The 15,803-nt window shown below is 38.0% G+C and overlaps 4 protein-coding genes across 5 annotated transcripts; 3 read left to right on the forward strand and 1 right to left on the reverse strand.

Moving 5' to 3' along the window:
• Positions 1-1,148: 1,148 nt before the first annotated feature.
• Positions 1,149-2,686, forward strand: LOC129797413 (cuticle protein 21-like). Its single transcript, XM_055839936.1, has 4 exons — positions 1,149-1,416; positions 1,541-1,694; positions 1,762-1,959; positions 2,034-2,686. Exons 1-4 carry the CDS (start codon positions 1,210-1,212, stop codon positions 2,330-2,332), a joined length of 858 nt encoding a protein of 285 aa, XP_055695911.1. The 5' UTR covers positions 1,149-1,209; the 3' UTR covers positions 2,333-2,686.
• Positions 2,687-3,235: 549 nt separating this feature from the next.
• On the reverse strand, positions 3,236-4,278 carry LOC129797415 (tetra-peptide repeat homeobox protein 1-like). Its single transcript, XM_055839938.1, has 3 exons — positions 4,178-4,278; positions 3,742-4,053; positions 3,236-3,673 (listed from the first exon to the last, which is right to left on the reverse strand). Exons 1-3 carry the CDS (start codon positions 4,187-4,189, stop codon positions 3,518-3,520), a joined length of 480 nt encoding a protein of 159 aa, XP_055695913.1. The 5' UTR covers positions 4,190-4,278; the 3' UTR covers positions 3,236-3,517.
• A 6,060-nt stretch (positions 4,279-10,338) lies between these two features.
• On the forward strand, positions 10,339-10,978 carry LOC129797416 (pupal cuticle protein G1A-like). Its single transcript, XM_055839940.1, has one exon. The coding sequence runs from the start codon at positions 10,374-10,376 to the stop codon at positions 10,782-10,784; it is 411 nt and encodes a 136-aa protein (XP_055695915.1). The 5' UTR covers positions 10,339-10,373; the 3' UTR covers positions 10,785-10,978.
• Positions 10,979-11,449: 471 nt separating this feature from the next.
• On the forward strand, positions 11,450-15,803 carry LOC129797406 (sensory neuron membrane protein 1). 2 transcript variants are annotated; one of them, XM_055839917.1, is made up of 6 exons: positions 11,450-11,683; positions 11,860-11,893; positions 12,020-12,165; positions 12,237-12,488; positions 13,919-14,601; positions 14,867-15,803. In XM_055839917.1, exons 1-6 carry the CDS (start codon positions 11,561-11,563, stop codon positions 15,117-15,119), a joined length of 1,491 nt encoding a protein of 496 aa, XP_055695892.1. In that variant the 5' UTR covers positions 11,450-11,560; the 3' UTR covers positions 15,120-15,803. The 2 variants fall into 2 exon arrangements, with proteins under 2 accessions (XP_055695892.1, XP_055695891.1); XM_055839916.1 differs by having other exon boundaries at positions 11,860-12,165.

Consider the following 15,803-nt stretch of genomic DNA (forward strand, 5'->3'; position numbering starts at 1 on the left):
CTTGGGTCATTTGACGAGACAATACCATTGTGTTCATCTTGAATTTTCTCGAGACACAAGTCCTACGAGCCTTTAGAATTTAAAAAATATTCAAATAAATAATAATAAGAAATAGAAAATGCCAAAGATAAAACTTCCAAGAATTAGTTTTTTTTTATTATTCTTGTCTTAAAAAAATTGCTAAAAATCCTTCCTATCCAGTTAATAAATTCTCAATTGACGCACCTGTGAGTGATTGATTGACTTTTACTGAAAATTCACAATGCTTATAATAGAGAAAAAATGAGATTCGTGACCAAAATACCTAAAATACAAAAACCTATATTGATCGTGTGCAATTTAATTGGTCACACATTTATGTACCCACCTATTATGTACTTTTAAAGTGGTTACACAAATTAGTACATACATAAAATGATAATTTAGGATCATGAGCATGAAATGTTTGTCTGCGTTTTTGTGCGTGAGAAAAGGTGTCTCATGGCTTTAATCTCTTCCACCTGTCCATTGAATTAAAGTGTCTGGGGCGGCTGGGTGATGAATCGACAACAGGCGGGATAATAGAGTGGAAATTGCTCTTGTTTTTATTGCCATTTTTTGACGGGAAAATGCTCGTCAGGATGCCTTGGGGAGGAATAATAAAGAGCCCGACGCAGCTGACGTGCGAAGCGAGTGAAAATGAAAGTACCCGGCGTCTCCATCGACTGACACAGAGCTCCGATGGAGGTTGAAAATTGGGTCACTTTTTTTCTCAACTCGCTTGTCGATGTAATTTCGTGGCTCTTAATATTCAAGTCCACCTTTCCTCTTATGCAACATTTCACCGTGTCGAGACATTCCGCATGGCGCAGACCAAGATCACGCAAAGGGGGACTAATTGGTTTGGGGAAGAAGCAAAATGTTAAAAAATAATTTTTTAATCATTCAAGCATCCTTTTGCGATAGATCGTCCTTGCACAAAGAACTTTTCCCACGCTTTCGTTTCTCATGCACCATCAGATCGTTTCTGTATAGTTCGATGGCAAGATGCATTTGGATGATGCTCTGCTCATAAATAAAATATAAAATTGAATAAATTAGCAATGAGATGCGGTGTATTTCCAGCAGCAACTTTGGCCAGGTGAGCGATTGTTGTTGCCCTGGAAGGTGTTCCGCACGAAGATCTCTTTGTAACTCAATGGAGTCGCCAATATGTGAAGCATTTTTTCAATGTGGGCCTTATCCATGGGCAGACCCGAAATGTGCAAGAGTGTGTGCGAACAAGAGGTGGTGGCAAGTGTGCTCTTGAAGACCATGGAGGAGTGCAAGAGTGAGTTTTGGTATAAATTGACGGATCACCGATGGATTCGGCACAGTCGTTTAGTTCTTCTGCTATCAGAAACACCACAAGTCATCCCAACAAAAATGGCATTCAAGGTGTGTGTTTTGGATACTTGAGAGTCTCTCGCAAGTGGATTAGAGAGACTCCAACCAAAAGTGCCCAATATAAGGACATTTTGGCTCACCTTTAGCCCTTCTCTCTTTTTTTTCGTTGTTGTAGTTCTTGATCTTCAGCGCCTTCGTCGCCGTGGCCAGTGCTGGTCTCCTTCCCGCTGCTCCCGTTGCATACACCGCCCACCACGCCGCCCCATTGGCTTATGCCACCCACGGTGCTCACATTGCCCATGCCGCTCCCCTTGCCTACGCCGCCCCTGGTAAGAATTTCTATAAATTCCAAATTTTCTTGCATTTCCAATTCTCACTCATAATTTCATGAAATAGCTAAGGCTATCGTTGCTGCCCCAGCCATTGCCAAGGTCGCCGTTGCTGAGGAATACGACCCAAATCCCCAATACACTTTCGCCTACGACATCCAGGATGGTCTTACTGGTGACTCCAAGAGCCAGCACGAAACCCGCAGCGGTGATGTTGTCCAGGGCTCCTACTCCCTTGTTGATCCTGATGGCACCAAGCGTACTGGTTAGTGTTAACGCTATATATCTCGGCAATGATGCAATAGTGCTATAATTTTAATTCATTCTTGCTTCATTCAGTCGAATACACCGCCGATTCCCACAATGGTTTCAACGCTGTTGTCCACCGTGAACCCCTCCACGTGAAAGTCGCTGCCCCTGCCATCGCTAAGGTTGCTGCCCCAGTTGCCTATGCTGCTCCCGTCGCCAAGTACGCCGCTCCAGTAGCCTATGCTGCTCCAGTTGCCAAGATCGCCGCCCCAGTTGCCTATGCTGCCCCAGCTGTTACCAAAGTAGCCTACGGCCATGCTGCCCCTCTTGCTGTTGCCCACGCCGCCCCAGCTTACGCCGCCCCAGCCTACGCCACCTACCACCACTAAATAGCAGCACCCAACCAGCCGTCAGAGTACCACCAACACTGTTTCGGCCGAACTGCAAAATCCAACCATTTGCCATGAGAGAGAGAACAGAAAGTGATTGCCACACCATCCTAAATTTTCCTTTCCTCTTTCTCCTTCAATGCATCTAGTTGAATTTTGTTTAAATTAATTTATTTTTCCTGTATTTTTGTCTGTATGCCTGATCCTATGAACTTTCTATGAATCTTTTTTTTTATATTCCTGTGAATCTTGCCTGTGTGCTTCGTGTGTAAATGTGACTATCCTTACTGTTCTTTGACTCCTTTTTTGTATTTTGATAAATTGTCAGGATGAATAAATTCTCAATTGTGAAAAGATATATATTTTTATTCTATTCAAAATATTCTACTTATTGGAATAATTTTCTTTTTTCTCTATTATTCAAACAAACATTAAAACACGATGATCTTGTTTCTTTCTTTCAATCTATTCAACTAAGCAGTTTATATACATCTCGAAAATTGCACCATTTGCCGATCTTGAAAGAAAAATCTGCGATCTCTTGTATAATAGAAGCGATCTTTCCCTATAAAACCACAATATTCTTCAGTATTAGACAGAACAAAGTTTACTTTACTCATATTAATTAATGCGAAATAATAATAAAAATATCTTTACAGTTGTATTTTAATAAACCACTAAAACTAAACGTTATACCTGCGGCTTTATTCGCCAGAATGTATGTAAAGACATTCCGTTTACAGAGGTGTTAATAAAGCAATTTTAGTAATCGATCATGCAGAGAATCGCGAAGCAAAAATCGTAATAGCAGAGTGCCTCAATTATATACAATTTTCATTTTTGCAGCTTCAATCTTCAATTAATTAATCATATTGTGCGCTTTAGCGATCAGTCTTTAATAAGACGCACGTCTAATTAAATTGTCGATCACTCTGCAATTTCTTACTTGCCGAGACTTTTCCTCAATCAAACAACTTTTTTTTCTTATTGGTCTTTTATTGCCATTCGTGATACACTACCTATATTTTACTGTAGTTAAAAAAGTATACATATATATTTATGCTTCCTCGTCTCTGATTTTGTGTGTTTGGCACATGTAGAGCTTATGGGGAGTTGTTGTGTTATTAGGAGAGTTGATGATGATTAATCTATAGGATGATCATGGCTGCATTCTGTAGGACAATCTCACCAGATTTTTGGCCCCAACCAGGGGTCGTGCAGTAGTGGTTTAGCTACAATTGGAACTGGGTAGGGTTTGGGATATGGGACAGGGATGTGTTTTACAACTGGTACAGGAAGATGTTTCACAACGGGATAGGGGACTGGAACTGCAACAGGAACCTGAAAAAAAAGTATAAAGTAAAAAAAAAAATTTTTTTGAAATAAATTAATTAGATCACGCATCGTACCTTTACAGGTACCGGTATGTGCCTGTCTACGGGAACCGGGACCGGGAAGCCGATCTTCTTGGTGATAATTGTGTTTGTATGAGCTCCAATGATTCCTCCGTGTGGTAGCCAAGGGCCTGGACCTGGGAATGGACCAGGATATGGGCCGGGGTATGGACCTGGCAAGAATCCATGATCAAAGTGCCCAAAATCAGCTGCATATCCATCGTATCCATATCCAAAATCAAATATTCCGCGTTTGCCTTTCCGCCCTTCCGGTGGCTTCTCTTCCGCCACAACCACAAGGGTCACAAGAGACAAGACAACAAAGCACTTCCGAGAACATGCAAACAATTGGGAGAAAAAAAGGGCATCATGTTAGTCTTAAATTGCATTCAACACTCTAATGATCATCTTCCTCATCACAGATTCTTCAGAAATATTTTTGCTTAATTACCAAACACTTCATGGTCTCTCCACAACAAGTCAACTTCGCACAAGGGCCACGGCACGACAACTTAACAATGCTACCATCCGAGGGAATACGCAGACTTTGAGTCTGAAATGTCGCGGTAATGATTGCAATTGATTATGCTGCTTTTTGTCTTTTATATACCATGCGAATTCATATCCCCACCGTTTTGCAGCATTAGTTGCATAGAGGGACATTTTTCTGCCCAGCTGCACTCCAAAGCTCTAATGTATAGAGCCCATATAGTGAGCTTTGCAAGGAGGGGGTAGAATTAGAAGGTGCGACTGCAACAGCACATGATATAGATCGTAAGACGAGTCTTATGCTTCCACATTTTTCACATAGATAAATAGCAAAAAAAAATGTTATGCTTCTCTTTAATCTTGTTTTAAGCAATTAAGTTCATTAATCTTTATTAATCCCAATGCGTAAGTTAGAATGATTTTCCGGATAATCTAGCGCATCACAAATGGTCAAACATCTCCCACTGAAACCTTTCTCAACATGAATTTACGATCGCAAATTGCACAAGATATTTAAATTTTTAGAACACCAAAGAAGACATTTTGCTCAGCAAGTCCATAAAATTCAATTCTTGCAACAGTGATCTTCATTGTCATGTAAAAACCAAATGTATACAGTAGCAAGGTGGCCGCGATCGTGCAGATCACTCTTGAGAATCTCTTGCAAAATCGTTTCTATTGGCTCAGGTGCCATGCGAGACAATCTCAAATTCTTCGTGAGATACATTTTGCAAAATGAATTCCTGGACTATCTTCTTATGCAATGACATTTGGCTTTTGTCGAACTGGTTTTTAAGGCAAATCAATCGCGGTGCACCAAAGTGTTAATTGATGAGACTATGCAATGTATGGAATGCGTGTGCAAAATCTCACGGGAGACTTTTCCGTGCAATGATGTGATCAAATTGAGACACGCGTTCAATTAGACACACTCGCTGTGTGGCACAAACGAGATCTAACTACCTTTCAACATCGGCAATTTTCAGTTGGTCATACGAGGGGAACCTCATAGCAATCAACATGGAAGATTTACAGCTCTCAAATTGATTTTTCTTCCAAGAAAAGCACCTAAAGTATCCCATTGATGGTGTTATCGCAACATTAGCTATTACTTATATGTTGATCACCAGAATACGGCTTTAGGGTAAAGAAAAAAACGCACCATATAAATAGCATGAATATCATAACAGAAAAAAGAATAAAATAAAATAAAAGCCAAATTAGGGATTTTTAATTTAATAAAATTTCCACTGCATAATATTCAATCTAGTGAGGAATTTCAATTGACTTTTAGAAATAAGTTAACTCGAATGCCTCGAAGCACTGCCAAGTATTACATGTGATCTCACACGAGATTTAGTGTAACTATGAGTTTATCAATAGGGAAACGATAAAACATTTAGGAGGTGATATGTTGGTGTTTTGCTGACAATTTAAATTGATTCACATGGAGTGTTTACGGGTAAACACACTGATAGATCTTAAAATTGACTTTCAGACGAAAATTTATGTCTCACTCTTTAAAATATAAGGTAATATTAACTTTACATAACTGCACGATCATTTTAATTGCATTTCATTACACACTTCCCGCATAAGATCAACTATGACTCTATGAGGGGTTCTGTTGTCTGCATGTGGAGAACATTATTGCAATATATTGCCAAACATTCGCACTGATCATTTCAATATTATGTAGGTATAGTTTTCATCTCATATCATATCATAGCTTTCCACGACTGATTTATGCCAAACAAAATAATATTTATTATTATTGTACCTGATCATGTTCTACTGTGTATTCAGATCCAATTTCAGCTCGCCATGTCTCTTTTTGCCGCCTTTGGTTGCGATTAATTGGCGGGTGTGCCAAATGCACCATTTTTGTAAACATTTAATGACTATAAAGGAACCTACCTTACTGCATTAAAATGATCTTCGCGTGGTCTCTTTACGTGATCATTTTCTTCACTTATTTTGTAATTCATTTTAATTGTTTTTTTTATAATCTTCTTGTTCGATATAAGATAAAAATAGAAAAAATTGAAGAATATGCATAATTTTCATCTTTATTTCGTAAACCATGTTGCATATTGCTCTCTAAATTTTATACTTTCAATTTATTTACTAAATAGTTTAATTTATTTATTAAAATAAAATATCAGCGCTCTAAACTCGCTCTGCAAGTGGTTTCGCGAAACCCAGATCAACTGATGATGCTGATCAGTAAGCTGAAAGAGGTGATTAAACCTGAAAGATCTATAATTAAATTAAGAGATTACGTATTATTAATTTATTTGTTTTATTTCCTTGTTTATGGGTTGGAATAAGGAATTCCTCGGTGCTGCATTTTGTCTCACTAAAGCGATATGTAATTGGTGCATATAGGACGATTAATGCACTGAGAAAGCGACAATTTGCAAAAGCATGAATAATTCACAGCTAGTTTCAATCAATAAACCGTGAGGAATTATTAAATTTTCTTTCAATGTTTCTTAGAAAGGAGTTTTGGATGTTTTTAACGGTTTCCATTTTTAAAATAAGAAATATTCACTATAAATATTTTTAAGATAATTTTCTTGAATAATTTTTAAAAGAAAATCATCTCTTTCTCTCTCTTTCGTGCTCATTGGTAATTAGATGATGTCACCACTTGGTGGTTAGCGTAATTTGCAAAAGTGTCGCGGAATTGCCCTCAGCTAATTGTTTCCCAATTCCTACGTGTAATTTACTTCATTGGAGTCCACTCCAATTTTCTCAATTGGCATTTTAAATCTCCATTTGTCTCCCCCTCGCACGTTCTTTCTCAAAATGCTCTCAATTGCGCCCGCAGAGCACTTCAAGAAAAAGGCGCACATTTTATCCCATTCGGATGCATTTATCTGATCACTTTCGGTGCGCAAACCTCTCCATAGAGTGTCTCTGAATCTCTGTGACTGCAGCAATAATCGCAGAGGTTGCACAATAATTGCGCAATTTATCTTGTTCTCTGACTCGCCTTTTCTCTAGCTTTTTTCCATATACCTATGATCATCTGAAGCATTTTTTTGTCTCACACATGGCATCGGAAGGAAATTGATTACCCTCTTTGCTTCCCAGCCAATTGACGATGTACTGTGCGCATCGCATTTGCAACAGTGTGTCACACTTAATCGTCTTCTATTTAAGCAAACCAAACTTCAATTGTTAATCATTCCACCTGATATTTCAATGTGATTCTCAAAGAATTGTGGGATCGCTCAAGCATTGCAGTCTTCCATGGTGGGGCAAAAATAAGAAATTCTTAAAACTGTCAGTTAATTTACCATGTATTGTATGAACAAAAAAAACCTTTATAGAATGTTGATAAAGTAATGCGGTTCTTATGCAACCTATGCAACGTTATGATTTTCCCAACCTTCTCTCACTTTGGGATCCCACATCTCACCTTCCGCACCAACATTCCTTTCATAGCATAGACGTGGCGCAAAAGAAATTTCCACCTTCAATGAAAGTCGTTTTTCCAGCATTTTTGCTCCAATTTAGTGATGTTGTCGCAACATCATCATTTACTTCCTGCCCATGGGATCACGTATAAAAGATAACAACAATCGCATTGGAGAAATTAAACTTTTTTCAACCTCCGACGAGATGAAAAGCTTCATTGTGAGTATTTTCTTCAGCTTTTCTTGATAAAAAGAGTGATTGTAATCGGCACTGTGATTGGCATATTGTGGAAAGTTATGTGAAAACTTTAAAGCAGTTTTGTCCATTTATATTTTTTTTAATTCTAAATATTATTGCAATATTGATTTACTAAAATGTTTTATTTCATAATGTGTGATGGCAAAGTAATGATCAAGAATGTTTAAAATTGTGAATGAATGCAGAAAGCATAAATAATACAATAATTGAGTAACAAAGTGCTTCAGCATTACACCACTTCATTAATTTTATATAAAAAACTTCAAAATAGTTAACTTTGAGTCTACATAAAATTCATTCATTTGTGAAAGAACGAAAAATCTTAAATTTTTATCCTTGTTTTAGACATGGTGCTTCATATTGGCCCTAATTTATTCTCCGATTCTCGCTGAAGATGAAGAGGAAGATGATCACGAACAGAATAAACGACAGACAATCTTCAGCACTGCATCAACGCTTCCTGCATCCCTATTACACGCTCCATCTGCAATAGGAACATCTGCTGCACTCGTAGCTGCTCCAACTGCCACAGTATCCCCAATCATTCATGCAACATCAGCCCCGATTCTTCACACACCTTCAGCCCCCATCTTAGCCGCCCCATCGCCATTTCCCCTGACACGCACCATCATCAATCACGGAGCAATTGTTCCCGTAGCTAGACCTCTCGCTCTTCCTCTACCAGCTCCAGCCATTCCCTATCAATTCGCTTACCCCATCCAAAAGCCTGCTATTCCTCTTCAAGTGGCGCACTACCCTGCTGCATACCCAGCTCTGACTCATGCCTATGCACCATCATCTTTATTTTTACCTCACGGTCTCGCCCACAATCAACTACCAATAGCTACAGCATCGACCTCAGCGCTAAAAGTTGTTCCTGCACCTAATCTCGCACCCTCATTCGCACCTGTCTATCGATATGGTGTAGCTCCCTTTGGATTTGGATTTCACCCAGCCTTTAAATACTTCTAGTCTTTGTAGCGATCACCACAACACCTATCCCTCGACGGATGTACACAGTATTTTACATATATTTTTCCCATCAATAAAGCAATTCAAAATTTCACAGTTTTTTTTTAAATTAAAATAATAAGTATTTTCATAAAATATTTTCTCTGATTGGATGGAGTCAATTCTGTCCGAATATAGATATAAAATAAACTTTTTTAACATCAAATTGACCAAAAATTTAATTTCTATCACGAAATAGATGTTGCGCTTGCTATACAAAATATTCAACAGCTTTGAAATGTCACAATATGTAGAATCAATTCAATCAATTTAATTGTTTAGTTGGAAGGCTGTGGGTGGGTGCATTTTAAATTATTCATATTCAGATAATTTTCCTCAAGTGGAATTATTTTTGCGATTTCCCTCGAACCCTTTTTTCACCACGCGTCCTTTTCATGGGAAAAATTAAGTGCTAAAGTACCGAGAAAATGTTTGAGGACATCCAGTTGGGAAGGACACGTTCCAATTTCTTGCATTATTGACTGCATTGATCACGCTTTGTGTGTAGGATTAATTTCTCACACTTTTCTTTAAATAAAATGAAACACAAACTTGCGATAAGATGTGGCGTGCATGTGATCACTTGCGCCGGATGATTGGGAAATAATTTAATTGCATGTGAATGGAGGAGGGACCAGACGACCAGACCATGAGACGCGAGATAGTGGAGGGAAAAACACGGAAAATTTATATAAATTGCATATCTTGTTTTCGCAGATTTTTCCCCTTTAGGCTCCAATCAGGGAGGAAGTAAGGAGAACTTTTCATGCTCGATGCTGAGTGAAATTTTGTAATTATTATCGTTCAAGAAATACCTCCCTGTGTGCTTATTTTATGTTTCTTCTAGTAAGATTTTCTATCGTGTTATGGTATTTAATGCTATTTATGCGCAAAAAACATCATTTTTCAGCATAATTTAATAATTGCTTTTTTATTGCGTATTTTGCCTTTGAATTTCAACCCAGTGCAATATGGCTGAGAAGTGGTTGTTGTGACTCAAAGCAACAACATTTTGTGCAATTTCCAGTCTGGATCCAACATTGCACAATTTCCTGTGGAAATGGCCATTCTCAGACACTACTCGAGACACGGTGTTTATCGTGTTTTGAACTGGAAAGTTCACCCTTTGCCTCTGCAAGAGGTTCGACTGTGTGGCGGTGGCGGTTCTTAAGACAAATCCACTTGGACGACATTTTGGTCACACGTACTCAATCTGGAGACTCGCGGGGCACACAAACTCTCTATAAAAGGTGTAGACTTTGTGGGTAATTTGTCATTACAGTGATCACAGTTGTCTCAGTGATAAGTTCATCAGCAGTGTTCATCAATCATGAAGTCTGTGAGTTGATGACTAAACAAGTATCATCTTAATTTTGCTACATTTGTGACTTATATGGATAAAATCTTGGCAGGTTCTTCTGTTTCTCTTTGTCCTCATCCTCGCAGCAATTTCACGTGCTGACATGAATGGAGGAATGAAGACAAAGCGAGCCTATGGTTTGGGATACGGATACGGAGCCTACGCCCACGCACCAGTTTACGCAGCTCACGCACCTGTAATTGCAGCACATGCACCTGTAGTCGCTGCACATGCACCTGTTGTTCATCACGCGGTAGCTGCAGCTCCAGTAGCTTATCATGCTCCTGTTGCTAAATACGCCGCTACATCCTATGTTGCTTCGTCAATCAACCACACTCCCCTCCTTGCAGCCGCCCATGCACCCGTGATTACTCATGCCGCTCCCGTTGTTGCTCACGCAGCCCCTGTTGTTGCTCATGCAGCTCCCGTAGTTGCCCACACGTCCATTTACCATCACGATCCGTACCTCCCAGCTCTCCATAATCCCCTTCCGTATTACTACCATCGTCGCTAAATAATTAATCTCACCCTAAAGAGACTTCCAGCGCGCATCTTGAGGAACATGCAACATCTGGTGAACTGAGAAAGTGTCTTCTCTAATATCTATCCTATTTTCCTTGACAACATTTACTCCCCACTCGTGTCATTAATTTTATATTAAGTCTGTACAAGTTAATGAAGAAATAAATACAAGTGGATGCCATTAAGTACCTGCCCAAAATCCTTCTTTTTTGCTCGTATGTTTTTTTGTTAAAGATTTTTTCATGATGAAATGGAGCACTAAAACATCAAAGATCAACGTTTCTCTCAAAATTATTTCAGAAAAAAAGGCTCAAAGGATAAAGCAATTAACACTTACGAAATCACACATCATCCTTTTATAAACGCTTGCGATTATGATGGGGTTGAAAGGTGCAAAAGAATTGATTTTACCTCCTTACCACCCTTTGAACATCTGCTGCATTTCGCACTGGATACTCACACCACGCGCCACACCTTCGTGCTCCTGGGAGACACTCTCATACATAATTTTCCCATGTGTCGAGTTCAAGGCTAAATTGGGCCAATGAGGACTTCATTGGGGTGTCATCGTCACAACTTTGCGAGGACAGGAGCTCCTGACCAGGGCAGTAGATTGCAATCTCTTGAGGTTTAGATCAGTTGGTGTGTGGATTTTGTGCGATATTGGCACTCTTTTGAACTCGTCTCAAATCAAAGTCTTTTGGTTGATCTAGTTTGAGTTATTTCTTTCTTTAGTTTGATTTTGAAAAGAGAAAATAATAAATTACAATGCTGAAATTAAAAGATAGAAATTGGAATAAAACTCTTGCATGGTGTGTTGGAATAGCGATCTTTGGAATAATGTTCGGTTGGGTCCTATTTCCTGCACTCCTCAAAAAAGGAATAAAATCAGTGAGTTTAATTCTAAAATTTATGTTAATGTTGCGTCTGAAACGATTTTTTTAAATCATAAGTTTATCAAATGTCATCCGTTATGCACAAAAAAAATTAATAATTAGAAAACTAGGAACTTTTGCTCAAAATCAAAAACTAAAAAATTAAATAAAAATATTTTAAATGTGTTTTAGCAAACTGCATTGAAACCCAATTCTCGAATTCGTGGTATGTGGACCAATATTCCTTTCCCATTGGACTTTCGCATTTACCTTTTCAATGTAACAAATCCAAATGATGTGATGAAGGGAAGAAAACCGAAACTTCAGGAAGTTGGTCCGTATTTTTTTCAAGAGAAAAAAACTAAGATTAACATGGTAGAGCATGAAGAAGATGACATGGTTTCCTTCAATGCTGTTGATACGTTTATCTTTGATCCCTCAAAATCTGAGGGTCTGACAGGAGATGAGATTATCATTATGCCACATATTTTCATGGTCGTAAGTACCTTTTTGTTCCCTTATGGAAACTACATCTATCATTGTACCTACTCGCTAAAAAAATCCTTTAGGCTATGGCAGTGAGTGTGGCAAGGGACAAAGCTCCTATGTTACCAATGGTTAAGCAAGCTATCAATATCATGTTCCACGAGCCTCAAAGTGTCTTCGTCCCTATACGTGTGATGGACCTACTTTTCGATGGAATTGGACTTGATTGTAGTTCTGAGGAATTCGCTGCAAAAGCCGTGTGCACAGCACTGGAAACAGAACCAACCATAGACAAATACAACGATACGACTTTCATGTTCTCAATTTTTGGACCGGTGAGTGAAAAATTCATTTAAAAAAAAATCTCTAACATTTTACAGGAAAGCACCCCTTAATTCTCTTTATTTTTCTTTTAACCTGTTAGTCATAGTTTGCTCATCCCAATGAGGGGATTAATTGAATACAAAGTAGATGAGAAAGAAACGTATTTCCCTAAAGAGCAAAAGGATTATATAAAGTTCTTGGAACTATTTTAATATTAAATTCATGGATGTTTGCTCTGTTGGTTGGTATTCAGCTATGTAGCCAGTCAACAAGAACTTTTCACTTTCCTAGAAATCCTTTCATGTGATGTGGTGTATTGAGCATTTTCTCTTCCATTAAGGATTTCCCTGTCTGATAATTACCTTCAAAGTAATAATTTAAGCTGCAAATATGTTGAAGATTTAATACTTAATTAAAATGAAAAAGAAAAATCTTCTGAAGGAATGCTTAATTAAATCGTTTTAACTATTTTCGATTTTCTTTACAATTAAAAAAGTGTTTTGATTCATTCTAACGATGAAAAACTTCTCATGAATTGCCAGCTAACTACACAACACATACATTGTTTGTTTGATTCGTGTACCAAGGATTCAAAGAGAAAATTAATTAAAAACAATGATGCTTCATAGAATGTTTTTCAAAACAAAATACAAAGAAAATCATCTTTTAGATGAAACCCAAATTAATGAAAAAAATACAGATGAGCAGCTTTTCACGTTGAAATCAAATTTTTAATCAAAAGGTTACATATGAATTCTTTCATAGGTAAATTAATATTTTTTCCAATACCACATTGTTTTTTGTTATTTTAGTTTCATCGAAACATTCGTAGTTTTGGAAATTGGATGAAATATAATTGAAATTTCTTGTTAAAGGACGACATGGAAAGAAATGCTTTTTTTCATCAAAGAGAATGTTTTATCTCGAAAAAAGGATGTTCGTTTTTATCTCATAAATGTAGCATACTGCTGTAATCTAAAAAAATCTAACAAAAAAAACCAATAAAATATGTATTCTCTCCATTTTCTCACATGTTTTCCCAGAAATTCTCCCTTTGTACCAAGAGATGATTCGATTTGATTCAAGATATCCTTGCTGTACTCTCTAGAATATATATTAAATCAAAACTACTTGTCTTTGTGCTAAAAAATTCTCGTTACAATGCAGCAACACAGTGCTATCATGTTGTAAGAAAAGAAAATCGCTTTATTGATTTTATTTTCTGGAGATGATAAATTTATGCAGTTGAGTTATTCAAATCAATATGCGGGTACGTGCGTTAGTGAGAAAAGAAGGTAAAGGGTGGATTTGTTGCTATACACCATGAAACCCATTTTTTCCACCTAGATGTTTATGATGTGGCACCCACAACAATCACAACCCCCATTTACTCTTGAATTGTTTAGAATATGTATAACGGGCAATTTTCATTGTTGAACAGAAAAATGCAACGCCCACGAAAACCTTCACTGTCTACAGAGGTATGAAAAATATCCATGACTTGGGACGTGTGGTGAAGTACGATGGTGAGGATGAGATGGATTTGTATGACGATGAAAATTGCAATCAATTCCGCGGCACGGAGGGTACAATTTTCCCACCGTTTATGACAAAGGATCAAGGGGTTTGGGCATATGCCCCAGATATGTGTCGCTCTCTACCAGCCACCTATGAACGCCCATCTTCATATGCGGGCATAAAAACCTCCCGCTTCACATTAAGCTTTGGTGATCATAAAAAAGACGAGAGCCTACATTGCTACTGTCGCGATCCACCAGATGGTTGCCCACCTTATGGCATTGCTGATTTCTCACTGTGCCTCAACGGAGCCCCACTCCTTGGTTCCATGCCACACTTCTACGATGCCGACCCAGCGGTACAGCAGAAAGTTCTCGGCCTCAACCCCGATCCGGAAAAGCACAAAATCTTCCTTGAATTCGAACTCTTTTCGGGCTCGCCACTCGCTGCAGCAAAACGCATGCAATTTAACATCCAAATGATGCCCATACCGGAAATTGAATTTATGAGTCGCATGGATGAATATATTCATCCACTCTTCTGGGTGGAAGAAAGTGTGTATCTCAATAAGACGTTCACCAATCAAGTCAAGTACGGACTAATGCTGTGAGTATTCCGTCTCTCATGGAGGCGGTATTTTGTTTTAGCATGATTAACCTTTGAATAATGATGCTCTTTTTGTGGATTTCTTATGATTAAAAGAAAACCTTTGAATATTTTTTTCTCCTTCATCGATTCGACTCTTTTATCCTGTATGTAGTATTTATAAGAAATAAATTATTCCATTCATGTATTGATTAGAATTTGGATGTATCCTTCACTGTAGACGTGAGAATTTTTTCTTCTTATTCTTACCTTCTACTCCTTGCAGTGTTCAGAAGATCAATTGGTTGATTCGCTGGACGTGCGTTCTTATTGGGCTTTTTGGTGGTGGAACAGCTGGATACATGCTAACCAAAGGAAAACCCCCAACTGTTGTGACTCCAGTAGAGGAGGGAGATGAAACAAATGGAAAGGTAACTGGTGGACTTACTCTACCGCCCATTGAAAAGCCCGATGGGTTGAGCAACTTTCATAAGAACATTACAGTATCAACTATAGATAATCAAATAGAACGCTACTAAAGCGCGTAGACCACGTGAATAAAATTCCCTGCACATGTTTCTCTGAAAATTGGAACTCCCCTTTGTGAGCTCTGCATATGAAAAAAAACTGCAAACCACATCGTGCGGAATTATTAAAGAGAGTAAAGCACCTTTTGATATAGAAATGCTCTCAATCGGTGTTGAAATGTGCAATACTGCTATGTGAATTTCTTAACGATGAATTTGAGGTTTAATCGCTTACAAGTTATAATTGAATAATCAACTCGATATTATGTCATTGCTTCTACAGCAGCATACAGTATCTTATGTTTGAGACATGAAATTTTCAATAATATAATTTCAAACTGGTAATCGACAGTATAGGTGCATCTGGTAATAAAATCAATTGTATTGTCTTTGTCCTAAATTATCTGCCTCAACGAATGGGTGTATGCAGGAAGATGGGCAGTGTAACGGAAAATGATGGACAATGTTACAGGAAAATAATCATATTTCATAATTGTTGAGCTCCAAGGTGAATTGAATTCCTTTGAGTAGAGAAACTCCAGTGTGTGGGGAATTTTGATATGTGCAAAATGCTATATAAGTAAGAATTCTAAACCTCACTCCCTCGAACTATTTGCACAATATGGGCAACATTAGAGATGTACCTATCGCTGAGTTATTTTTCAAATAAATGTTACACAAGTTGTAGTAAATTAA

This window comes from Lutzomyia longipalpis, chromosome 1, assembly GCF_024334085.1.
Source record: "Lutzomyia longipalpis isolate SR_M1_2022 chromosome 1, ASM2433408v1".
Taxonomy (NCBI): Eukaryota; Metazoa; Arthropoda; class Insecta; order Diptera; family Psychodidae; genus Lutzomyia; species Lutzomyia longipalpis.